At 39.7% G+C, this 26067-nt stretch overlaps 2 protein-coding genes across 4 annotated transcripts in view; one reads left to right on the top strand and one right to left on the bottom strand.

Moving 5' to 3' along the window:
- The first annotated feature begins 48 nt into the window (after positions 1-48).
- On the top strand, positions 49-23695 carry usp42 (ubiquitin specific peptidase 42). Of its 3 annotated transcripts, none has more exons than XM_062056069.1 (18): positions 49-220; positions 1298-1535; positions 4219-4425; positions 4494-4604; positions 4762-4861; positions 4952-5019; positions 5109-5179; positions 5257-5339; positions 5421-5532; positions 5638-5778; positions 5919-6019; positions 13960-14128; positions 14199-14858; positions 17275-17357; positions 17449-18396; positions 21752-22041; positions 22118-22193; positions 22271-23695. In XM_062056069.1, exons 2-17 carry the CDS (start codon positions 1307-1309, stop codon positions 22153-22155), a joined length of 3411 nt encoding a protein of 1136 aa, XP_061912053.1. In that variant the 5' UTR covers positions 49-220; positions 1298-1306; the 3' UTR covers positions 22156-22193; positions 22271-23695. The 3 variants fall into 3 exon arrangements, with proteins under 3 accessions (XP_061912053.1, XP_061912051.1, XP_061912052.1); XM_062056067.1 differs by having other exon boundaries at positions 51-220; positions 21749-22041; positions 22271-23694; XM_062056068.1 differs by lacking the exon at positions 49-220 and adding an exon at positions 258-777 and having other exon boundaries at positions 21749-22041; positions 22271-23694.
- cyth3a (cytohesin 3a) overlaps positions 22307-26067 on the bottom strand; it is a 61759-nt gene continuing 57998 nt past the window's right edge. The window contains exon 13 of the mRNA XM_062056075.1: positions 22307-24363. Coding sequence (XP_061912059.1) covers positions 24291-24363 — 73 coding nt within the window. The 3' untranslated portion in view covers positions 22307-24290. The remainder of the gene's footprint in view (positions 24364-26067) is intronic.

Here is a 26067-nt window from a genome sequence, read left to right as displayed (position 1 = left end):
CAAACGGTGATGATGGTGCATGTACACAAAGGTCAGCAGCACGAACGTACGACGGAGCACGTTGACACAGGCGAGCGTCCGAACGAGCCAATCAGGCCCCTCGCTTTGTCCCAGGTACCCGGATGTAGCGCTCATCTACGTCATTGTTCACCGCCGGACACCCGCTAGAAATAAGGAATGGATTTACAACCGCTACAAACGTGCTTATAACCGATTCCAGGTGAGTCACTTGGTTGGTTTGTGTGTAGAGTAGTGGTTTAACGTTGCAGCCGCCATGTTTAATTTGACCTAAGCCGTTTGGATTTGTTGTGGCATTCGCACACCGGTTCTGTCATGTCGGCTCGAGCAGCGCAATGAACGCACACACTCGGCTACCGGCGTCGAGCCCCTCCTTCGCATTTCCACGCACCTCTGCTTTTTTTTGGAATGGATTAATCCTAAAACGGGAACCCGAAAGTTGTCCGTTAGCGGCCAAATGAAGGGAGTGCGCGGCTATCCGCCATGTCAGCCACCCATCGTGCCGTGTCAGCTAGCAAGGCTAGCACGGCGTATTAGCTCCGCTCTTTTAGCTCTGCGTGACGTTCGCCGTTTCCATGGCGTCCTTTTATGTCCTGCCAACGGTCGTCCACGCGGCGGTTTCAGCTCCGTCGAGGCTCGAAATTATCGCCACAGTCGAAGTTCTGGTCCCATAAAACGCTTTAAATGCATAATGGACGGTTTTTGTTACAATTGAACGGCGCTGCGTGCTACAGGCCTAGCCGCTATATGCTAACCAATGTGAGTCGGTAACGGAGAAAGTGGGAGGGGACAGTTGCTTCCAACCAGGAAATCTGCATCTTTAAAATCACTTGTAAATAAACGTTTGGACGTGCAATACGATATAGTAGATACACAAACACGAAAACAGCAGCTTTGTCGTCTGTCGTGGCGAGTTTTTGAAACACGTTTTTTTTTTGTCAATGACGTTTGTGGAGAATTGGCGGCTTTTAGGGCGCCTGCCAGTGATCACATCTTGTTGAACTTCATCGCTGCGTGTTTACACTCTTTCATTAGGCAACTATGAAAGTGAAACAGAAACGTCAACACGACATAGCTCATGATCTAGTGTTAGTCATGCAACAACGATAGATGTATCACATGCTGTCATTCGTCCTCCCGGACGATTGCCATTTTTAAATTTTGATATTTTCACTTTCATTTGAATTATCACCCAAGAACCTCAATTATGCAAATCCAGGAAGCATTAAATGAGTGATTCCTACAAACTTAACGTAACCTTATGTGTGTTCCCCTACAGCAATGAACTATGACCATTGTTGACAGATCCTCCGAAAACTCTGACCACGAGTCAGTCGGTTGCAACAGATCCCCCTTCACCAGTGGAGACGGGATGGACAGCAGCTGTTCCAGCAGCTGGGCAGTGGGCCCCAGCGACTCTCCACGGCTGAAGGGTCCAGGGGGCTGCTTGGGCCCAACGCCTGGTGCTGCCGTCTACAACAATACACCTTCCTCTGTGGACCGATCCAAAGAGCAAGGTAGAAATGTTAATGTCTTGTTTGTACGTCCATTTTATTATTTTTTTGGACCAAATTAGCATTATGTCAGGTTAAAAAAAGATACCGGTAATCCATCCATCCATCCATTTTTATTATTATTATTATTATAGAGGTTTATTTGAAATAGGGACAGATACAAAAAAATAGACATCTGAGACAGTTATCCAATGTATGCATCAGTGTTTGTAGCCAAATCTAATTTATGACACTTGTCCCCAACAACAACAACAACTCAGATCCAACATCATTAAAATAGGAAAATAAAAAATAGAATAAGGCAAAGATGAGTCGATAAAAATGATAATAGAAATAATACAAAGTGCAAACTAGATAAAATCCAGTAATAATAATAACACAGACAAAGTGTAGACTAGATAAAAACCAATTAGTAAAAATGAGTAAAAACTAAACATGGGAACACGATTGTTGCTCAACTAGCCATAATTTTGTTTGTTTTTTGAAAGTGACAAGTGCAGGTATACTTTTCAAAGTGTCAGGTAGAGTTTTCTACCGCTTGTCCCCGGTAATCAAACTTCCAAATTATATTTTGTCTTTATTCATCCTAGCTTTTGTTATGCAGACCTTACTAACAACTTCTATCCATCACTGATGTTTCTAAAATAAATGTAGGGCTTTAGGAGAACTGCACTATTTTTGGAATTTTGCATATCATTCACAATTCTTATGTAAGATCAGCACACATGTTTTTTTTATGCACTCTAAGTAGTAAGTAAATGCGAGCAAGTCTGCTTAAAATGGAGTGCATGGGAGTCGCTCTATTCCGTCTATAAAGCGCTTAAAAAAACATCCAAACACTTCCATCAATGTTTTATGTACACCCTGTAACTGTATATGTAATGTAGTAACATTCACATTCATAATAACATGTAATATTCATGGCGCATTCATTTCACAACCGCTTCACACATTTTGCTTTTTTCTTCAACGTCACTGATGACTACTCACTGCAGACATCATGACAGCCAACAAACGTGATTAATAGGGACGTAACGGTATTTCAAAATCTAGTCAATAATGTTGTGGCCTGTGACGGTATCACATTTAAATATTGTCAATAATAATCTTGTCAATTATTTTTAGTAATAAATATGATTTTGAATATTTTAGCATTATGTTTGTGTTCAATTACAATAAGTGTGTTCATCCTAAACAATCCTGCCCCTTGATTTTACACATAATGGCATTTGTAAGTCTTTTTTTGGACATATACCACAATAATATCATACCGTGGCCTTAATACCAAGATAACATTGTACTGTGAGATTTTGATATCGTTACATCCCTAATATTTAACATCAGTTACTGTACAAAGTCTGCTCTCATTGGATGCCGACTGTTAGGATGTTAATATATTTCCATTTAGATCAATAATGGCTCATAATTCTTGCGAAAAAACAAAGGGCCGTGGATCGAAGCGTCTTTTCGGGTGATTTTTGCCATTTCTGGGTTGAAGTTTGCTGTCAAAGTGTACCAACCTCTCAGTTTATATCCACATCATTTTACTATCCAGGTGAGAGCCATGATTTATAATCTAGAATAAACTTTCACAAGCTCCCAGGCGAGAAAGCAGCTCGTGATGTCAATACAGCAGCATAAGGAAGTTACTTCTCTGTGACAATGCGTCGCTAAAAATAGGTCTTTAACATTAGCGTTTATAATAACAATATCACTAATACTTAAATTAATATTGAGGTCATGAAATTTAAATGGAGTATTGTTGGCGCATTTTGGGTGATTATTTGAATGATTAAGTATTGGGTTTTATGGTTGGAATAGACGCAATGACTTTATGATTTCATGGCTCCCTATAACAGTATTGTAAGCAGACTTTATTTCAGAGTTAAAATGCATCAAAATAGGTGTGTCTTCTTGTTTCTTCTCATAAGGATTATGAATTATAGGCGGAATTTTATAAAAATTGCAGTTCCTCTTTAATGAGGATTGGCTGTATGCACGTTTGATCAACTGATAAAGAGCAAAGTGATGCAGTTGTGGTGCTTTATTAGAGGCTAGTTTATATCCTAAACAAGCATGTAAGTTCTGATGTTCTTGCATTCCGTACATGTTGGGTTGCTGCCTCCACTCTTTGATTCATGCTGTTGCGTAACCAATGCTAGCGAGTGATCAATCACTTTAACATGCTATGCAACTGCAGTGGAAGATCAACAGATTGTGTTAGAAGAATGAAAATGCTCAAGCAGGCTTTGTCTTTAGATAGTTTTACTGTTTTTTCACACAATATGTAAACATATATGCACATAGTAGTGTCCACTCCTTCTCAACACTTGCACACCACTGTGGAGGCTCTGAATAGCTCCTTCAGCATTAGACTGATACATCCACAGTGCATGAAAGAGCACTACCCCAGGTTCTTTCTGCCTATAGCAATAATACTGTGAGCTTTTTTTTCTTGCTGTGTTACGTGACTGTTTTTTTTTATCTCTACATTGTGCAATATGTAATATTTATTACAAATGTTTAGTTTTTTAAAATTACATTTTACTTCTGTTACTGCGTGTAAAAACCTGCACTACAACCATGTATGTTCCCCATTATGGGATGAATAAAAGTCTATCATCTATCTAAATGTGCTGCACTTGACAATTACACACAGGCTTATTTTAGTATGTTGTGTGTCCAGTGTTAAGCAGTGGCGATGGCATCGACATGCCACAGAAGGTCCTCTTCTCTCCCGAGCGCCTCAGCCTAAAGTGGAACCAGGTTCATCGTATCGGTGCAGGCCTGCAGAACATGGGCAACACTTGCTTCCTCAACTCAGCCTTGCAGTGTCTCACCTACACGCCCCCGTTTGCTAACTACATGCTGTCGAGGGAGCACTCCAAAACATGTAAGGGTCAGTGAAATAATTACTTTCTTACCTCAGGCGTGTCTGAACTATCTGTGGTTCTGCCGCAGGTCACGAGCCGGTTTTCTGTATGATGTGCACCATGCAAAACCACATCATTCAAGTTTTTGCCAACTCGGGGAACGTCATTAAGCCCATTGGTGTACTAAATGAGCTGAAAAGTAAGTTGTCCATAAAGCTTAAGCACGTGCATTTACCATGAATGGATGCCAGGTGGCGCTGTTCTTCTGTTTACCTTCATGAATTTGGAGGGAAAGATTTTTGTGTTGTTTTTTTAACACCTGAACCTTTCTGTCTTCTGTTTTGTTCCCCGCACAGGGATTGCAAAGCACTTCCGCTACGGAAGCCAAGAAGATGCTCATGAATTCATTAGGTACACGGTGGATGCTATGCAAAAGTCCTGCTTACCTGGAACCAAGTATGTTTCATCCCACATTGTCGCAAATCACCCTGCATAGCATCACTACTTTGATTTATTATTTATTGATTGATTACTTCCATTCTGTAGATTGGACAGGCAATCGCAGGCAACCACTTTCATTCATCAGGTATTTGGTGGCTACCTGAGGTCCAGAGGTAAGTTTGTTTCATCAGCTTGAGTTGTGTTATATATTTTAAAGCACAATTAATCTATTGACCATTTTAACTGTTTTTTTTCTTGTCAGTTAAATGTTTAAACTGCAAAGCAGTCTCTGACACATTCGACCCTTTTCTGGATATCACTCTGGAAATCAAAGTAACTACAAATTCATCTTCATTTTTATGTGTGAGGAAAATGACAGCAATGGACTAACGAATTGTCTATCCTTGCAGATTGCACCTAGTGTCTCAAAGGCCCTGGAGCAGTTTGTCAAACCAGAGCAGCTGGACGGAGAGAACGCCTACAAATGCTCCAAGTAAATTGCTGTGCAAAGAAAAACAACTTTTCAGTTTTGGTATTTTGCAGCGACTAACGAGATAAAATCTATTTTTCCCAGGTGCAAAAAAATGGTCACGGCCTCAAAGAGATTCACCATCCATCGCAATTCCAACGTGCTCACCCTGTCCCTGAAACGCTTTGCAAACTTCAGTGGAGGAAAACTCACGAAAGTATGTTGATGCATCAGGACCGAAGCAGCCAATAGTGTAGCTTGATTAAGGCATGGGAATTGACTTTGAAGAATTGATATTCATCGGCTGGCTTTTGCTCATCAGGATGTGAAATATCCTGAGTACCTGGACCTGCGGCCCTTCATGTCCCAGTCCCAAGGAGAGGCGCAGCTCTACGGGTTGTACGCTGTGCTTGTACACTCTGGTTTCAGCTGCCATGCTGGACACTACTTCTGCTATATTAAGGTACCACTTTTTTTGTCTTTTGTTAACTACACATTCTCTTTTGCAAATAATGATTTTAATAGCTCAAGCACTGGCTAGTTTAAAACGCGACAGAATAATAAATGTGATTAAGCTAATATTCCCTTGGTTTTATCTGACAGGCAAGCAATGGTCAGTGGTTTCAAATGAACGATTCCTCTGTGACTGTCAGCGACATCCGGTCTGTTCTTAACCAGCAGGCTTATGTCCTTTTCTACATCAAGTAAGTGAAATTTTAACATCAACTAGGGCTGGGCGAATATATGATCATGATTAATTTGAGTTTGATCACGGTGATCAGCTGCTAGCATGTACAACCTCAATAAAACATGGCACAAATGTCTGTTAGAAGATACTGCAGTGGTTAACAAGCAACAAAGCACAGTATAATCCTGCATGGAACAGTCTGCCTTAATTAACCGTGATCCTGTTCGTGTGTGTGCTCTCGAACACAAGCTCACAATAACAGTGGTTTAAACACATAAATGCTAACACTTTCCAGTGAAATAAAAATGTACATAGCGTCTACGAACAACTAATATCATTTAAATTCTAAATATAGTTCAAATCAACTATTAGAGTCACACATTAGTAAGGCATAAAATATAAGACATGAATCGAGCTGTTTAGGTGTAACAATAAGACTTTTACTTCCAAACGTTGAAAAAAGCTCAGGGCACGATGCTGTCTGCAATGGCCGAATGATATTGTTCTCTTAAGCGCCAATGCAGACGGACTATTTTTGCGGCGCATTGATGTAACAGTTGGTTGAAGGGCGTATAATAAATGAAAATAACATAACATAACATAGCAGTAATCTAATGCTAGTTTATGCTGCTATTTATAAATGGTTGATTTATATAGGCTTGTAAGGTAAAGTTTTGTACCTGACAAGTTTCGGAAAGAGGGAAAACCCTCTACCCGGTAATGAAAACCATCTAATGAACTGGGAGGCAGCCAAGGTCATTAGAATGGAAAACAACAAATTCCATCGGTGGATCAAAGAGGTGGTTGAAATCAGGAAGCGGTCCCCAAAGACTGTCAACAGGGACGAAGGAGCCTACCAACTATCCCACACCTAGGACACAGTCCTGCAGGGCCGTCCCCGGCCGTTTGGTAGACATCCAGACGAGAGGGGGCGCCCCGCCCTACCCCCGGCGCACACCAGGGGACACCGCCATCCCACCACTTCAGGTGGGATGGAACCATCCATATATCACGTCACAGTCGAAGTCACGCTAACATCACGTGACACCTCTGATGAAGGCTGCAGAAGCTAGGTAGCCGAAGCTTGTCAGGTACAAAACTTTACCTTACTAGCCTACAAACCCCGTTTCCATATGATTTGGGAAATTGTGTTAGATGTAAATATAAACGGAATACAATGATTTGCAAATCATTTTCAACCCATATTCAGTTGAATAAGACAACATATTTGATGTTCAAACTGATACTTTTTTTTTTTTTTTCAAATAATCATTAACTTTAGAATTTGATGCCAGCAACATGTGACAAAGAAGTTGGGAAAGGTGGCAATAAATACTGATAAAGTTGAGGAATGCTCATCAAACACTTATTTGGAACATCCCACAGGTGAACAGGCAAATTGGGAACAGGTGTGTGCCATGATTGGGTATAAAAGTAGATTCCATGAAATGCTCAGTCATTCACAAACAAGGATGGGGCGAGGGTTACCACTTTGTCAATAAATGCATGAGCAAATTGTTGAACAGTTTAAGAAAAAACTTTCTCAACCAGCTATTGCAAGGTATTTAGGGATTACACCATCTACGGTCCGTAATATCATCAAAGGGTTCAGAGAATCTGGAGAAATCACTGCACGTAAGCAGTTAAGCTCGTGACCTTCGATCCCTCAGGGACGGTATAGCTCGGTTGGTAGAGCGGCCGTGCCAGCAACTTGAGGGTTGCAGGTTCGATCCCCGCTTCCGCCATCCTAGTCACTGCCGTTGTGTCCTTGGGCAAGACACTTTACCCACCTGCTCCCAGTGCCACCCACACTGGTTTAAATGTAACTTAGATATTGGGTTTCACAATGTAAAGCGCTTTGAGTCACTTGAGAAAAAGCGCTATATAAATGTAATTCACTTCACTTCACTTCAGGCTGTACTGCATCAACAAGCGACATCAGTGTGTAAAGGATATCACCACATGGGCTCAGGAACACTTATGAAACCCACTGTCAGTAACTACAGTTGGTCGCTACATCTGTAAGTGCAAGTTAAAACTTTCCTATGCAAGGCGAAAACCGTTTATCAACAACACCCAGAAACGCCGTCGGCTTCGCTGGGCCTGATCTCATCTAAGATGGACTGATACAAAGTGGAAAAGTGTTCTGTGGTCTGACGAGTCCACATTTCAAATTGTTTTTGGAAACTGTGGACGTCGTGTCCTCCGGACCAAAGAGGAAAAGAACCATCCGGATTGTTATAGGCGCAAAGTTGAAAAGCCAGCATCTGTGATGGTATGGGGGTGTATAAGTGCCCAAGACATGGGTAACTTACACATCTGTAAAGGCGCTATTAATGCTGAAAGGTACATACAGGTTTTGGAGCAACATATGTTGCCATCCAAGCAACGTTACCATGGACGCCCCTGCTTATTTCAGCAAGACAATGCCAAGCCAAGTGTTACATCAACGTGGCTTCATAGTAAAAGAGTGCGGGTACTAGACTGGCCTGCCTGTAGTCCAGACCTGTCTCCCATTGAAAATGTGTGGCACATTATGAAGCCTAAAATACCACATCGTAGACCCCCGGACTGTTGAACAACTTAAGCTGTACATCAAGCAAGAATGGGAAAGAATTCCACCTGAAAAGCTTAAAAAATGTGTCTCCTCAGTTCCCAAACATTTACTGAGTGTTGTTAAAAGGAAAGGCCATGCAACACAGTGGTGAACATGCCCTTTCCCAACTACTTTGGCACGTGTTGCAGCCATGAAATTCTAAGTTAATTATTATTTGCAAATTAAAAAAAAGTTTGAGTTTGAACATCAAATATCTTGCCTTTGTAGTGCATTCAATTGAATATGGGTTGAAAAGGATTTGCAAATCATTGTATTCCGTTTATATTTACATCTAACACAATTTCCCAACTCATATGGAAACGGGGTTTGTATATAAATCAACCATTTAGTAGGCTAAATGAACGTTTTCAACATATTACACTGCTATTGTTTACACACTGAGCTGGCGGCTGCTTACGCTTATTCTCAAACTTGCTAAAAGTAAATTCTAGACTATATTCATGCACCTCTCACCTAGTAGTAGACACATGTGGCCATGGTCGACCTTGATATCCCCCGAGATGGCAAAATAGACAAGACGCTTCCTGCAGGAACTTTTTTTTAACCCTGTTGTGAAGATTGCGATTGAATCTTTATCTAAACGGAATTATGTGAGCGTCCCATCGGTTGGCGTCCCAGCGAGAGTGGAAATATTATAGTCAGTGTTTGTTTTGTTCTGGGTTGTTATTGTTAGTTTGTATATATATCGAAAGCAAAACATGTTTTCCATCTATCCCTTTTCCAAAATTTCTGATTTTCCCAGAATTTCCGGTAATTTTCTCCCCATTGACAATGAATTGGAAATATACAATCAACTGCATATCCCATATTTATCATCCAAATTGAACCTTTCCAACATCCACACACCCCTCACCTAGGACATCCAAAGTTAGAATTTTTTCCAGTTCGGAAATCTCGCTTATTACCAGAAATTTCCCACCATTAAAAATGAATGGTCAATATACAAACCTCTCCATTTCTCAACGGATTTGAACTGTTCCAACACCCACACACTCCACTCACCCTGGATATTCAAGCCAGCATGTTTTTCTAATTAATAAGAATTTCCTGGATTTTTTTCCCATTCTGGGCAATATACAAACTTCTGCATACCCCACATTTCTAATCCAATACGAACCGTTCCAACATCCACACTCAGCCTGAACATTAAAGCCAGCATGTATCCCGGTTTTGAAAATTTCCTGAGTAACCAGAATTTCCAGGAATTTCTCCCCATTTCGGGCAATATAGAAACTTCTGCATATCCCGCATAGCCCACATTTCTAATCCCATACGAACCCTTCTAACATCCACACACTCCACCCACCCTGGACATTCAAGCCAGCAGCTTTCCCCGTTCCGAAAAATCCCTGATTATCCGGAATTACTAGGAATTTTCCCTTTTGAAAATGAATGGACAATATACAAACCACTTCATATCCCACATTTCTCAACCAATTCCAACCGTTCCAACATCCACTCACTTGCAACCATCTTAGAAGTATGCTAGCTGTTCCCCTGTTACCATGCTAATTTAGCCATGTTAATATTAGAGTGCTGACTTTTATGTTAGCATTTTAGCTAATTTCTGACTTTTCAAGCAAATAATCATGGATTTCATCACTTGTTGCCACCTTAGAAGTATGCTAGCTGTTCCCCTGTTACAATGCCAATGTTAGCATGCTAACGTTTTATGCTAGCATATTTGCTAATTCCGTACTTTTGAACCTTATATTCATGGATTCCGTTAAACGTTTACGAGCCCTCTACCTGTCAGCTTGGTAGTGTAGCATTACGATGTTAGCACGCTAACGTTTCATGCCAGCATTTTAGCTAATTGTATGTGTTTTACGATAATAAATATGGATTTCATTACTTGGTGCTGTATTAGGAGTATGCTAGCTGTTCCCCTGTTTTCATGCTAATGTTAGCATGTTAACATTTTCTTGCCAGCATTTAAGATAACTTTTTACTTTTCTATCAACTAAACATGGATTTTGTTACTTGTCCCCTAGCTGTTCACCTGTTAGTATGCTAACTTTGTATACCCGCATTTTAGCTAATTGTATACATTTAGAGCTAATAATCATAGATTATGTTACTTTGTACACTCTTTGAATATGCTAACCCATCTAGCTATAGCAACAGTTAGCATTTCAAGATTCATACTACATTTCAGTACAACTTTTGCTCTTTACCTTTCAAACCATTTCTAACTTTTACCTATTTTAACCTTCAAACCATTTCTACAGTCCAATAGTACATCAGTTCAGCGTCAGCTCAACATTTAAACCATTTCAACATTCGAACCATTCCTTCAGTTAAACAATTTTACCATTTAAACCATTTCTACATTTGAACAATTCTTACATTAATTCTACAGTCCATCATCATTTCAGTTCAGCTTCAGCATTGGAGCATTCACAAACAATTTCTACAGAAATTGCTTCATCTAGTATTGTTTTACATTTGTTACCCTAAATCAGGGGTGGGCAAACGTTTTGGCTCAGGGGCCACGTTGGCTTTTGAAATTTGACAGACGGACCGGGCGAGCACATGATGCCTTTCAAAGCATATCATATCATATCTGTTGAGAGTGGAGTAGACCTCGCAAACATGGGCTATACATCTATTTTCAACAATATCATATCAGAACCCCAAAGGAACACAAAAATGGTATTACAGGGTTAACATTTACATTATCTTTCAGTGGGAGCAGTGTTGGTGATCACCCTTTTTTGCCAATGCGTCGAAGTCTAGTATCAGCTTTGTTGTGGCAATTCTCAAAACAGATCTTTGCTTAATTTTGTTTTAATATTTGTAGTTTGCCCATTCCTGCCTTAGATGTTTATATTGTCACTTTAAAGAAACTTAACTGAATAAAAAAATATATATATATCTATGTAATATATATATCCTTTTTTTGCCAATGCGTCGAAGTCTAGCATCAGTTTTGTTGTGGCAAAACTGATACTAATTTATATTGTTACTTTAAAGAAACATCGGCTTAGTACTGTGATATTGTACCGTGAGATTTTGATAACGTTACAACATTAATACAGGTAATTAAAGAATACAAATAACAATTTACCATTTGAAAGTGTTTAGTAAATCTTAACTTTAAAAAAAGTTTTTTGTACACCACTTGTTTATTACTGCAGAAGGAAGTTTGTGAAGACAAGCAAAATAAAAAAGAACTTTGAGAGGAAAAAAAGTTGTTCTCTTTACTCCCACAAAACATACCAAAAAAGAAGCAAAACTGTGGCCCTAAAACCGAGGTACGGACTGTAGTGTGAGTTACTTGCTCCGTTTCACCTCCAGTAAACACAATTATAGATATGAACAAAATTAAGGCTGAAACGACGCGTCGACGTAGTCGACGTCATCGGTTACGTAAATACGTCGACGCCGTTTTTGTGCATCAACGCGTCGCATATTTACGTCACACTACCGTCATGGCGGACCGCAAAGCAGACGATCAAAGCGAGCGGTGCGAGCGAGGGGGGAAAAGCATGCCAAAAGTGGTCAAAATTGTGGGAGTATTTCAATAAACGGCCTAATAATGTTGTTGTATGCACACTGTGTCGAGCGGAAATGGCCTATCATAGCAGCACAACGGCTATGAACGAACATTTGAAAAGAAAACCATCAACTAGTCAATCGTCCGCGCGAGCATACGTTGTCATCATTACACAAAAACATGAATGTGTCATTTGTATCTGCTAGGGGTGTAACGGTACGTGTTTTGTATTGAACCGTTTCGGTACGGGGCTTTCGGTTCGGCACGGGGGTGTACCGAACGAGTTTCTAAGCTAAAGCTAAAGTGTTAACAAGCTGCTTTGCTCCGTCTGCCTCTGTCTCAGCACGCAGCATTGTCCCACCCACACAACCATCTGATTAGTACACACGCAGCATTGTCCCACCCACACAACCATCTGATTGGTACACACGAAGCATTACCAGCCAATCAGCAGTGTGTATTCAGAGCGCATGTAGTCAGCGCTTCAGCGTGGAGCAGATAGGTGTTTAGCAGGTGAGCATCAGGCAGTGGACTCTCCCCAAATGATAATAAACACCTCCCAGTCAACTACTAGTAACATCACTATGAGCCCGTTGACCTTCTAGAAACTTAAACTGCAGCTCAGCTCGCTCGCAGTCCTGGTTTGAGGTGAAGGCTAATTACCTCTCAGTTCCAGCCACATCGACCACTTCTGAGCGCCTATTTTCAGCTGCTGGGAATATTGTAAACAAGAAAAGAACCAAACATGTACACATGCTAACCCTTCTTCATTACAACTGTTAGTCACTGACTGGAATGAGTAGAATTGGTTATTGTGTACTGTGTTGGACTGGATGTTTATTTTGCACATTTTAAAAGCAATACTTAATGTTTACAGTGCTCCAGAATATTTAGATTGGCAGTTTTTTGTATTGGATGTTTATCTTTATTTTTGCACATTTTAGCAAACAAGCAATACTTTCACTTTTGTTGAAATGTTTACACTGTTGTTACAGAATATTTCGTTTTGCACTTTTTTGTATTGGATGTTTATCTTTATTTTTGCACATTTTAAAGCAAAATAAGCAATACTTTTACTTTTGAAATGCTTATACTATTGCAGAATATTAAGATTTGCACTGGATGTTGACTTTTATATTTGCACATTAAAAAGCAAATAAGCTACTTTTAATTTTGTTAAATGTTAAAAGTTTTAAATGTTTACATTGTTACAGAATATTTAGTCATGTTGTTGTCAATGTTGACTGAGTGGCCATACTTCTTTTTTTTTGTAAATAAAAGCCATGCCTTTTGAAAAAACGGGCCTACATTTATTTTTTCATCTTCATTTTGAATAAAAAAATAATCGGTAAAAGGAAAAATTATCTATAGATTAATCGGAAAAAAATCTATAGATTAACCGATTAATCGAAAAAAATAATCTATAGATTAATCGATAGAAAAATAATCGTTAGCTGCAGCCTTAAACAAAATGACAGTTGTCAGCTGTTAGCATATATTATTACTTTGATCAAACATGGCGGAAATGTCTGTTACAAGATACTGCAATAGTAAACAGTAGGGATGCAACAGTACTCAGTATAATCCTACATGGGACAATCTTCCTTTAATTAAAAAAAAAGAAAAGAAGTGATATTAAGCGTGATCAGATGATATGAAAAAATTAATCATGATCATTTTTTTCGCCATATTGCCCAGACCTCTAACATCAACTATTTTACTTTTTGTTCAGAAAGGGAGAGACGTAGTAAATCAGTCACTACTCTCTTTATGTCTTGTTTTACACTGTCTGCGTCTTTTGCAAGTACCAATTGATAACTTTTTTGTGTTGTATCACAAGGACCTGCGAAGGAAAAAAAGGAGGAGACTATGGTCACATGAGCCATAACTCAGCCGTTCCTGGTCAGTCGTCTCCCAGGCCTGTTGTTATTCCCCGCATCAACACCACCGTCCATCACAACAACAATGTCGGCTTCATTGGGCCACAGCTGCCCCCACACTTGGCCAAGGTAAAACTAACCCCTAAACAAAATGCACTATAGGTGGATAGTTTGACACTGCGTTTTATTCCTTCTGCAGAATTCCCTCCACATAAATGGAAGTGGAACTCTGAGGGACTATCCCAAGCCCAGCACTAGCTGCAGTGCTGTTGGAAAACCGAACCACAGTGTGGCCTCCTCCTCCTCCTCTTCCTCTTCTTCTTCTTCTTCCATCTCCCACTCGGCCAGCCAGCCTTCAGTGATCCCAGACCAAGACAAGCGCCTAAAGCTGTCATTTAGCATTGGGCAAAGCAAACTGAATCGGGCAGCCCCTCCCTTATCTTCTGCCAGCAGCTCCTCTGCCTCCGCCTCCTCGTCCTCTAGCTCCTTAGCCTCCTCGCAGTCTACCTCAGATGCTTACTTCATCCCTCGTCAGATTAACCATGTCAACGGCACGCCACGTAGTAATGGAGATCAGCAGGGCGGTGGTAATGGAGCGTCCTTCCTGGTGCCATACAGCCAAGAGTCTTCAGAGGAGTCGGACCAGGAGAACGGCGGCTCTCTGGATAACGGCTGCTCAGTGAAGGGTCACCTGAATGGAAATAAAAAAATAAGGGATGACCAATCAGCCAACAGGGAGTTAGAAGTTCACCACAACGGAAACTGTTTAAACGGATTTACACACAGTATCTCTAAACCCAGTCAGAACGGGCACCATAATGGACATCACAAAGTCAACGGGCATAATAGTTTTGAAAAGGTAATTTTTTCTTTCTTTCTCAACATTAGGCACATCTGCATACTTTAATGACTGGAAACCATACCCCAATTATGCAGCTCTTAAATAGAATTGATATATTTTTTACATATCAGTGAAGGCATAATTTTGCTACCGTACTTCTCTTGTATTGGACGTAGAAATGTGTCAATCGATAGGCCACTGACCAGTAATGGACGATTTTCGTGAAAAAGTATGATTGTCATTGACGATGAATGCATTTTATTGCTGATCAAAAATGCCGATCCCCTCTAGCTGACACTATTTATTTTTAGTCCCCCAGCTGACAAGCAGCTAGAAACTAATTATGTACACTACCGTTGAAAAGTTTGGGGTCACATTGAAATGTCCTTATTTTTGAAGGAAAAGCACTGTACTTTTCAATGAAGATAACTTTAAACTAGTCTTAACTTTAAAGAAATACACTCTATACATTGCTGATGTGGTAAATGACTATTCTAGCTGCAAATGTCTGGTTTTTGGTGCAATATCTACATAGGTGTATAGAGGCCCATTTCCAGCAACTATCACTCCAGTGTTTTAATGGTACAATGTGTTTGCTCATTGGCTCAGAAGGCTAATTGATGATTAGAAAACCCTTGTGCAATCATGTTCACACATCTGAAAACAGTTTAGCTCGTTACAGAAGCTACAAAACTGACCTTCCTTTGAGCAGATTGAGTTTCTGGAGCATCACATTTGTGCGGTCAATTAAACGCTCAAAATGGCCAGAAAAAGAGAACTTTCATCTGAAACTCGACAGTCTATTCTTGTTCTTAGAATTTAAGGCTATTCCACAAAATGGTTTGGGTGACCCCAAACTTTTGAACGGTAGTGTATCTCCATACCCTGTGGAGATGCTTCTATAAGCAAATGATAATCACTTAGATTACGGCAAATAAACTGCATATCTTTGTATCTAAAATGGCATTATCACTGGAGATCGAGCATGGTTAAATAAGGAACTAGTTTAAATATTGTGTTAACCATCACTGTTGCTCAATATAGAAAATATACATAATAAATTATAAAAATTTGGCCGACGATAGTATTAAAAGCTCTATCGTAATGCATGTTAATGACACATTCTAGCTTTGTGACAGCGACAAGCGAACAAACGCATCCTCAGTAAATTTGAAGTAGCAGCATTGGTATGAGCAATACTGCGCCTGTATATACTTCGTATTGGGTCCATATGCAAATTTGTAGAATTGCCCAAAACTAATGTAAAATATCCAAACAGAAGAACAAGTACTCTTAAAATTTTACCAAAAGTGTAGATAGAACCATGTTACAACAGAAAGTACCCAGATAGTAACACTAAATTAACAAGAAGAATAACAACAATTTTGAGAAAATAATACAACTGGATATTACGCATTGTTACCGCATGCATCAGCAGCTAAATTAGGAGCCCTTGTAACCCGTGTTAAAATGGTTATATTATCGTTTAAATACCAAATAATATGTTGTGATGTATATCGTCAGCGTAGGAGGTGATATAGATTTTAGACCATATCACCCATCTCTACTCTCCATAAATACATTTAAAAATGTAAGTTACCGGTAATACACGTGATTGGAATTTGTACTGTTATCCTTGTGTAAGTGGACACAAGCTAACAGCAAGCCAAATTCCATCCAAAATTAATACGAGAGTAAGGAAGTAGCTTCCAAGCTACAAGTGCTTTAATTGGCGGCACTGTCAAATTCAGTATGAACCATGAGTGAAACTAAAGCAAACATACAAATTATACATATATAAATGACTGCATTGTATTAAGCATCCTTACACAACATTAAATGATTCAGAAGTTCTTCAAAGGCACAAAACATGAAGCAATTGTGATGCAAATACAAGTTTACAAACTTGACAATTTAAATGAATTCAGTACAATCAAACATAGGGTATATACAGTATGTCTTAATACCTTTTTTGTAAAACAAATACAGAATACAGATGATGCTTCAGAAGGTGCAAACAGGAAGTTTGCGAGAAGTTGGAAAAATGCAGCTTACTGCTCAGATGTGATTGATTAACTGATTTCCTACTTGACCACCAGGTTCTTTGAAGTTAATTTTGTAACATGGGTTCTGGTACTTTGATACCACTGTCATGGTAAAATTAAAACTATGTGCCGTATGGACACCAAAGTGCATTCCACACAATGTCATTGTGCATGTCTAAATAAAGACAAAAACAAAATGCACTTCAGAAGAAAAAAAAGGCAGAATAGTGTTGGTCGATCGCATTTATGGATGATCGTTATCTAAAATGGCAGCATAAAACCCTGATCGGAACATCCCTTATTGGATCTTATTCAATTTTGTAAGTGTACATATGAGTGTCAACCATTAATTAGCTCATCTAAATGACATGTTTTGTTCTGCCTTTCAGGTACCTGTTAGTTATGATTGCAGTTTGCCGTCTGAGGCGACTGTCACTGTGAATGGACTGGGAGATGAACACTTTTACTCAAGGTAACATTCCAATAAATATATAATATGTAAAATAACACACACCGTATGTTTAAGGGTTAGTCATCATACGAATCTGTCTTTGTGTTTATAGCAAAGAGGAGGACCAGCCCACTTCTGTTCAGAAGATCCAAACTGCTGCCAGCGAAACCCAGCACACCTCTCCTGACATACGGGCTACAGGTGCATCTGATCCGCTGTCTCAGCAAACGGCCTCCAACAATACCGTTGTTTCCATTAAAAGCAGTTCCTCGGCATCGAATGAGTCTGTGTCCACCAGTCCTGCAGCCTTAACCACCTCGCCAGACTCCTCCCTTAGTACCAGCGGAGTCTCTGCAGCTCTGCAGAAAGTTAGCATTTGTGCTGATGAAGGCGTGGACGTACCGTTGACCAATGGTTCATCAAAGTCCTCTGAGGGGCATACTGACCTGAAAGACCAGCACCAGTCCAGTCCCCCTTCTAGGACCTATGACAGAAGGTCATCCCGCGAAAGAGGGAGTACTCGGCCGTACTCGTCTGACTGGAGCAGGGACAGAGAAAGACACTATAGGGACCGGAGTCAGGAGCGGGACAGTCATCGTTACAGACGGGACTACAGAGACATCTACCGCCGCTCATACAGGGATCAGGACTATTACCACAGGGACTGGGAGCGGCGCTCTCACTACCCCAGAGAACGGGACCGTGACAGGGGTTCGCAACATTACCACTACAATCCCCACCATCGAGGACGGGAAGACCGCGGCTACCAGCGCAGAGGCTACGGTCATTCCCACCGCGAGGAGTCGAGCAGTCGCTGGAAGCGGGAATATCGCGGTGTGAAGGACAATGTTAGGGAAAGGGACTACTACCAGTCGTCTGCGACGATGCCGGAATCATACAAGTCGAAGAGCTCGCCGCATCGGCACGCTCCTGTGTGGGAGGATCAGAATCACAGTAGGAGCGGCCGTTCTGCGAGCTCTGAGGAGTACCATAGCAAGAAACACAAAAAGAGCAAGAAAAAGAAGAATTCCAAGGATAAAGAGCGTTATCGTGACAGTGGGTGAGTAATTCCACGTGCTTGCACCTGCACCACGTTTTAATGATGTTGGAACTGTATTGTAACACATTTATAGGGATGTAATGGTATGAAAATGTCAAGGTTATTGCTGAATCTGCTCAAAATGTACTGAAACTCACACTGAGATCTTTAGATTTTTTTAAATAACTTAAATAGACACTCTTAGAAAGCCCAATATTTTGCATGTTTTGTGTTTCTTATGCTTTACTAGGTGATAAGTGTTTCGGCGGGCGTTGTGGCGTCATACTTTAAATTATTTTTTATTTTTTTTGCGGTTCATGAACGCAACGTAAATACACCTTCGTGTCCTATTCTTCCCAGTATAGAACGACCACTCTAAGCACAGCTTGTAGGTTCAATGTACAATATCGAATAGCTTAGTTGCTCAGCCAGCAACTTGTTTATATACATTTAGATTAAGGTATGTTGTTTCTTAATGGCGAAGGACGTTAACGTCTCTTGTATTCATGTTTGCATTTAAGCTGGTTAGCTAGCGCCAGTTCGTCCATGGGTTTATAAAAGTGCAGTTATCAATCACGGTATTTGGATACTTTTTTAAAAAAACGGTAATACTGACCATCGGAAGTTTTACTGCGGTTCTCATTAAAACCGTTTATCGTTACATCCCTACTTTTTTACTCCACTTTTGAAAGGGTCGTAATATGATGTTTTCTCTCTACATTTAAAACACTTCCTTGTGGTCTAAATAACATGTAATGGTGGTGCTTTGGTCCAAATTTTCCATAGATTGTTTTTTACAGATCATCTTCAAAGCGTTTTCTGACTGTCTCTTCAGAATGTGCTATTTTATGGCTGGTCTCATTTATGTACCAAAGCCCCCCCAAGCGACTGCGTCTCCACAGCGTCAGCTATGTTTTTAGCGCTTCCATATGGATTCTGACAGACAATAAGTTAGAACTATACGCTACTTTATCTTAGGGCTGGGCAATATGGCCGAAAACCATATTATGTTATCTGTTTTTTATATTGATCGATATAAATAATTATTGATACTTTTTATGACTTATTTAAGCCTGCCAAGTAAAACAATTTCCAACAAGACACTAGATCATACTTGCCAACCTTGAGACCTTTGATATCGGGAGGTGGTGGTTGGGGGCGTGGTTAAGAGGAGAGTATATTTACAGCTAGAATTCATCAACTCAAGTATTTCACATATATATATATATATATATATATTTATTTATTTATTTATTTTATTATACATATAAATAAAATAAATACTTGAATTTCAGTGTACCGGAGGCTATCCAGTAGATGGCAGCAGCATTGTCCTGTTTAACTTCTCCGTTCATGAATGAGTATATCATTTCGGCCACCGTGTTCAATGGAGAAGTCTGTTCTACAAAATGTACAGGCAACATACATACCCCTTCCCCTTCGAACTGTCCTGGATGAACTGAAATTCTTGTTTCCATTCGTTTTGGAACTTGCAAGCGTATTTCTTCATCTTGCTCGTCGACGGCGTCGCCATGTCTGTAACTTCCTCGTTCTTCTGCTTCGTCTCCTTGTTGTGTGCGCAGTTGTGCACTCTACTCTCTAAAAGCCGTAGATGTTATGACATCATTGGGCAGGCAAGCTGTTTATATTGTGGGAAAGCGGACGTGAGAACAGGCTGTCCCCACTCAGGTCCGCATTGAGCTGGAGGGGGCGTGGCCTCCAGCTCCGGCTGAATACCGGCAGTTTGTCGGGAGAAAATTTCTGCCGGGAGGTTATCGGGAGAGGCGCTGAATACCGGGAGTCTCTCGCTAAAAACGGGAGGGTTGGCAAGTATGCACTAGATGGCAGTAGTGTATATTGAACACTACATAGATTAGTTTGGGAAGCTACTCATTAAACGGACACATTGTGTCAGGATGCTGCTGCAAGGTCTGCATTAAAACCAACAAAACTAAAAATAAGTTTCTGTTATTGATATATCAAGATATCACAGTTTCTCTTCTCACTCCATGCAGGGAATCCACAGCAACAGAAGAAACGGCGCAACCACGTTAGTGTTATGAGAGTAGCGTATGTGTGTGCATGCTCCTTTAAGAATGGCAGTGTGTTGGGTGAGTGAAGTGAGTGGAAGAGTGCAGACAGCAAGCAGTAGCATGCATGCAGCAGTAGTGGCGACTGGCGAAATATTAGATATTAGAATGTTAGAATATTAGAATAAAGTGACCAAATTGTCACGAATCGGCGGTCTCGTCATTCCGACCTGAAAGCAGAGCTTAGCATGCCCATTGTTGGGTATAGTGAAGGGTTTGGAGGGAACGTCTCCCCTGCGATCCTCGACTACGGTCTGGGACTGGAAGCCGAACAGCAGGAAAAGTGTAACACTCGGTAGTTGATACTGTTACGTGATTGGCTGTTAGCGTGATTGGCTGTTAGCGTGTCCCTCCCATTGCTCAGTGACACTTCCTGTTTCCAGTATTCCCAAAGCGCCAGTGACTTCATGAAACTAATCTTGCTTAGTGATTTCTGGTTTCTTCCGACCAAAAAATATAAATATATATCCAATATTTTATCGAACGCATTTTATATCGATATCAATTGTCTATTGTGATATATATTGAGATAGTATTATCGACCCAGCCCTACTTTGTATTATAAATGGCAACAACGGAGGGTGCATGTACGAGCCAGTCTGCCCCACGACAAGATAGAGAAAAAGAAGGAACCTATTGAGTACAACAACTGACTATAACAATGGCGGACTCGCGCCAAGCTTTTCGGGTAAACCTCTTACCATATATGGAGCTATCTGCTGACGTAGGAAAAATATGTCACTAAAGTCTCAAATTCACAAATCCTAAAAAAAAAGTTGGTTTTGCATAAAATGACCCCTTGAAGAGAAGAGACGCTGAAATGGTCCGTTTTTTGGTTTTAAGTCAAACAAAAACCTTCCTTCCACATGGAAATGATACCGCCCCGAGTTGGAGAAGCCTGCGTTGCGTATATGCCCACCACCTCCCGGTGGCAAGCGTTGGAAAAACAAAAAAAAAAGCTTTTAAAAAAAATGCCTAGTGCTCGGCTTGTTAAATTTGATTTTTAGGTTTTCTTCAGCTAACTAGCCTCGTATAATGTTGCTAAAATGTGAGGGTAATGTTAGCGCTGTAGCTCACAAAGCTATGCTGCATTGTTGTATCTGATATAGCACATCTATTATGTTATGTTTTTTAGTCGGGCTTACTAAACCACTTTTAACCTAGACACACTTTCAATATACACTGTCATTGGTGGACATGTGCAATTTATTCAAACTAGCTGAAGGGTAGAATAATATGCTACCTTTTTAACATGTGCATTATTTTCACCGCTCCCCCACCAGAAGCTCCGACCAAGACTCAGACAGAGCCTATGAACTCAAAAAGAAGAAGAAAAAGAGGCGGCATCAGAGTTCGCAGCACAGTCCGGACTCCCGTAGCGAAGAAAGGGAGAACCGCAAGCGTCGACACTCTGACACGACCAACACCAGACACGATGACAACGGTTGTTCGCCGGAGAAATGCCGCCGCATCGACTATGCCGATGCCAACCGCGGTCACCTGGTCCCCTCACATAGCACGTCCCCCGCTGCAGCTGCTCAAGGTCCATCTCACAGCCACCTTAATGGATACACAGGTGATACACACAACACAACACAAACAATGTGGAGGCATCCAGCTTACAATGTGTTGTTTCCTTTTCTTGTTTAAAGGAAACGGTTACAGCCAGGCCAACGGTGTTTTCCACTGATGGTTCGGTGAACTGAGCTGTACAATGAAGCACTGGCCGTGAGTACTCATTCTGCTTTTATACGCTAATAAAGCACACATTACATACATGAACACCTCTCCTTTTTTCCTTCCAGACCCTCCCGCCCCTCCCTGCCGATTCACACAGCGAGGAATGATTCATCGACGTGGTGCTTCGTTGGGAGTAATCGTATTTTTACCACAAGTAATGTGTTTTAAATGTTCACTTTTTAAGGCGTTGATTGAGTCGCAGTAACTCTCCTACACCCGTTTTGACATAACATGATGACAGATATTAATATATATATACATAATATGAACACAAACAAAGCCTGGAGCTTAAACACATCTCAACTGCTGCTCAGTGGAACTCAGGACTTGGGAAAGAAAACTCCTCATCATCCTCCTCTCGCTTCACGTTTGATTGGAAAGAAACAAAGGGAAACCAATGTGCTGCTGAAGAGGAGCTGGGAAGGTGGGCGCCACATGATGATTTTGAGTTTTATTTTCTATCATCACCACTGGCTGCCCGCTAACAAACGCCGCGGGCCAAAGCGTCATTCTGAAGACACAAAACGAGCAAGGCGCTTACTGATGCCTCCTCGTCATTACCTGGACAGACTTGAGCACATTTCCCAGCTTTTCCTTTCGTTGTTTTGTGAAGCCTAACATTCACACTCTTTGGTTATTTACGTCATTCCTGCGTGTCTCAGCTCACAAAAAAATGTGCATACAAAATGTAATCACAGCTGTGTGGGACCATCGGTTTGCTTTTAAAAGGGAGGGGGTGTCCAGTTCTCGTCTTCTAGCATCATAAGGAATACTGTGAATTTAATTTTTGAACTGTACTATCAGTTACTTTTATATACAAAACTCCTGTATCAGGATTATAAATAGATGTGCTTCTGTTTGTTTGTTTTTGTTTTTAGGCAAACTCGTTCTTCAGACTAAATTCAGTCATGAGTATGGATTGTGAACACTTGTTATTCCTTTTAATTTAGCATGTCAGCATTTATACATTGTACAAGGTAAATGCCTTAAAATACATTTGGTAATGTCAGAAATTGGACTGTTGTCTTTTGACTTGTGTGAAAACTGCACTGAAAAACGGGTTAAGAAAGAACTATTTAGCGGGTTAAGAAAAGTTTACTTTTTTTTTTTTTACAAGAGATTGTAGTTCAACAACCTTGTGTACAAGGTGAATAAGCACTTACAATGAATGCGAGTTCAGAATTTTCTGTTCATAGGTTTAGTTATTTTACAATTTATTTTTTTTCAGAAAAATCTCATAAGTTTATGAAATAACCAAAGAACTGCGTTGAGCAGTCAAATCATAATTTTTGCATTTTTACTATATCGCTAAAAATAACTTACAGATACAATATGTATTTTGAGGCATACGTGCCTCTGTGGTTGTGAAAGTGTATTGTCAAATGACCATAAAAGGATCGACAAACTACGTAAAAGAACAATGAGAGAAAAGAACTATGTACATCATTTTCATGCAGACTGTAAACTGGTGATTTTGTTAAAATAAATTGCCAAATAATTATCAGGAAAAGATGGATCTTCCTAAAATGTGTCTGATTGGAGTTGCTACTTCTTTACCAAATAATAGTGCAAAAGTTCCAATTTGCTAACCAATTTTCCAACAATATCATAAAAGACTAGGAGTAGATCGGTGCGTTTTGCATAAACAAATCAGACCAGCTGATTACTGTACTTCGATTGAGGCTTCTTATGGGTTCATAGCTGTAGTTCCTTATAAATCCCACCAGAGGGCTCTATTTAATGGAGTGCTTTATAAGTCCAACAGAGGGCTCTATTAGATGTAGTTCTTTATAAGTCCACTAGAGGGCTCTATTAGATGTAGCTCCTTATAAGTCCAACAGAAGGCTCTATTAGATGTAGTTCTTTATAAGTCCAACAGAGGGCGCCATCCGCACATGAACTGCAAAGAAAGTGGTTCCATCCTCTTTCCTCTCTTTTGCTGGTTCCCATCAACATGTAAAAGTGTCTATATTTAAATCTACAACTGTTCCACGGGTGAGAGGGATTTTAAGGAGGTCCCATGTAGAAAAGTCACTCAATACACAAGATTTCAGTGGCAGTGATGCAACTGGAGGTTCTCTTTGGCTACTTCTTATTGGCTATCCTCCTCTTCCTAGTGGCCAACATGTCGTAGAAAGGATCCCTGCTGATGCTGGCTCTGCGAAGACAAGAGGTAAGAGTTAGTGCACAATCTCACCCTATGAATAATGGCGCCTTAGCATAAATAATACATACACAATTGAGTAGTGAGTTTAGTATGTGTGCGTGTTACTAAAGGATGCACCATTAAAGGGCAATGCACTGGTTTACATTTTAAGTGGGTTGTTGCGGCATTCGGGAACAGGCTGTGTTTACATTAGGGTATGGGTCCTTAATTCACATCCGAATCCCGATTCCAAATGTATTCATAATTTTCAGAAATCTAAGTAAAACAATTTAAAGACGACAATAAAAAGACGTTTTTTATGCCATCTCCGTGCTTACTCGTTAAAGCCACCAGAGCTTTTATAACCTGTTTTAAAAAGGTTTTATCGTTTTTATACCACAAATATTTTGCAAAAATCAGTTTGAATCAAGAATCGATTCTGAATACAACCGAATCATTGATTGTTGTAAGATTCACATCCCTATTATCATTTTACACCATATAACGTATTGCGAGAATTGGCTTAAATCGAGAATCGTGTTGAATTAAGAATGAATGCAGAATTGAATTGTCACCCAAAGATATGGAATCGAATCGAGAGTTGTTGCAAGATTCACATCCCTATTATACATATATGTATATATATATATATATATATATATATATATATATATATATATATATATATATATATATATATATATATATATATATATATATATATATAATTATTGTATAGATTCACAGCCATATTATACATACATATATATATACATATATATATATATATATATATATATATATATATATATATATATATATATATATATATATATATATATATATATATATATATATATATATATATATATATATATAATTATTGTATAGATTCAAGGCCATATTATAGTTTTCATTCCAAATAACATATTTCGAAATTCGGTTTGAATCGAGAATCGATTCTCAATTGAATCATGATCTGTTAGAGTCACATCCCTATGATAGTTTTTATACCAAATAGCATATTTTAAGGAATCGGTTTGAATCAAGAGTCAATTCTGAATTGATTTGTCATCCAAATATTCCGAATCAAATTGTGATTTGTTGTGAAATTCACATACCTATTATAATTTTTATATACCGAACAACATATTGCAAGAATCTAATTTAATCGGGACTCGTGTTCAATCGAGAATCAATTCTGAATCGAATCGTCACCCAAAGAATTGGGATCGACTCGTCACATCCCCAATATACTTTTTATACCAAATACCATATTTCCAAAATCGGTTTGAATCAAGAATCGTGTTGAATCGAGAATAGATTCTGAATCGTATCGGAATCAAATAGTGAGCAGTTGTAGGATTCACATTCCTATAACAATGTTTATAGCATATAATATAATGCGAGAATCGGTTTGAATCAAGAATCGTGTTGAATCAAGAATTCTAAATCGAATCGCCAATCAAATCATGGGTTGTCGTAAGCTTCGCACATCATTTTTAGACCAAATAAAATATTTGGCGAATTGGTTTGAATCAAGAATCGATTTTGAATCAAACTGTATCCCAAAGATTCGGAATCAAATTGTGAGTTGTCAAATTCACATCCCTATTTTAATTTTCAGAGCAAATAATATATTGCGATAATCTATTTGAATCAAGACTCCTGTTGATTTCAGAATCGATTCTGAATCACATCATCACCCAAAGAATT

The sequence above is a fragment of the Entelurus aequoreus genome, linkage group LG08 (genome assembly GCF_033978785.1).
Source record: "Entelurus aequoreus isolate RoL-2023_Sb linkage group LG08, RoL_Eaeq_v1.1, whole genome shotgun sequence".
In the NCBI taxonomy this organism is placed as follows: domain Eukaryota; kingdom Metazoa; phylum Chordata; class Actinopteri; order Syngnathiformes; family Syngnathidae; genus Entelurus; species Entelurus aequoreus.
This window is presented reverse-complemented; position numbering and strand designations above follow the sequence as displayed.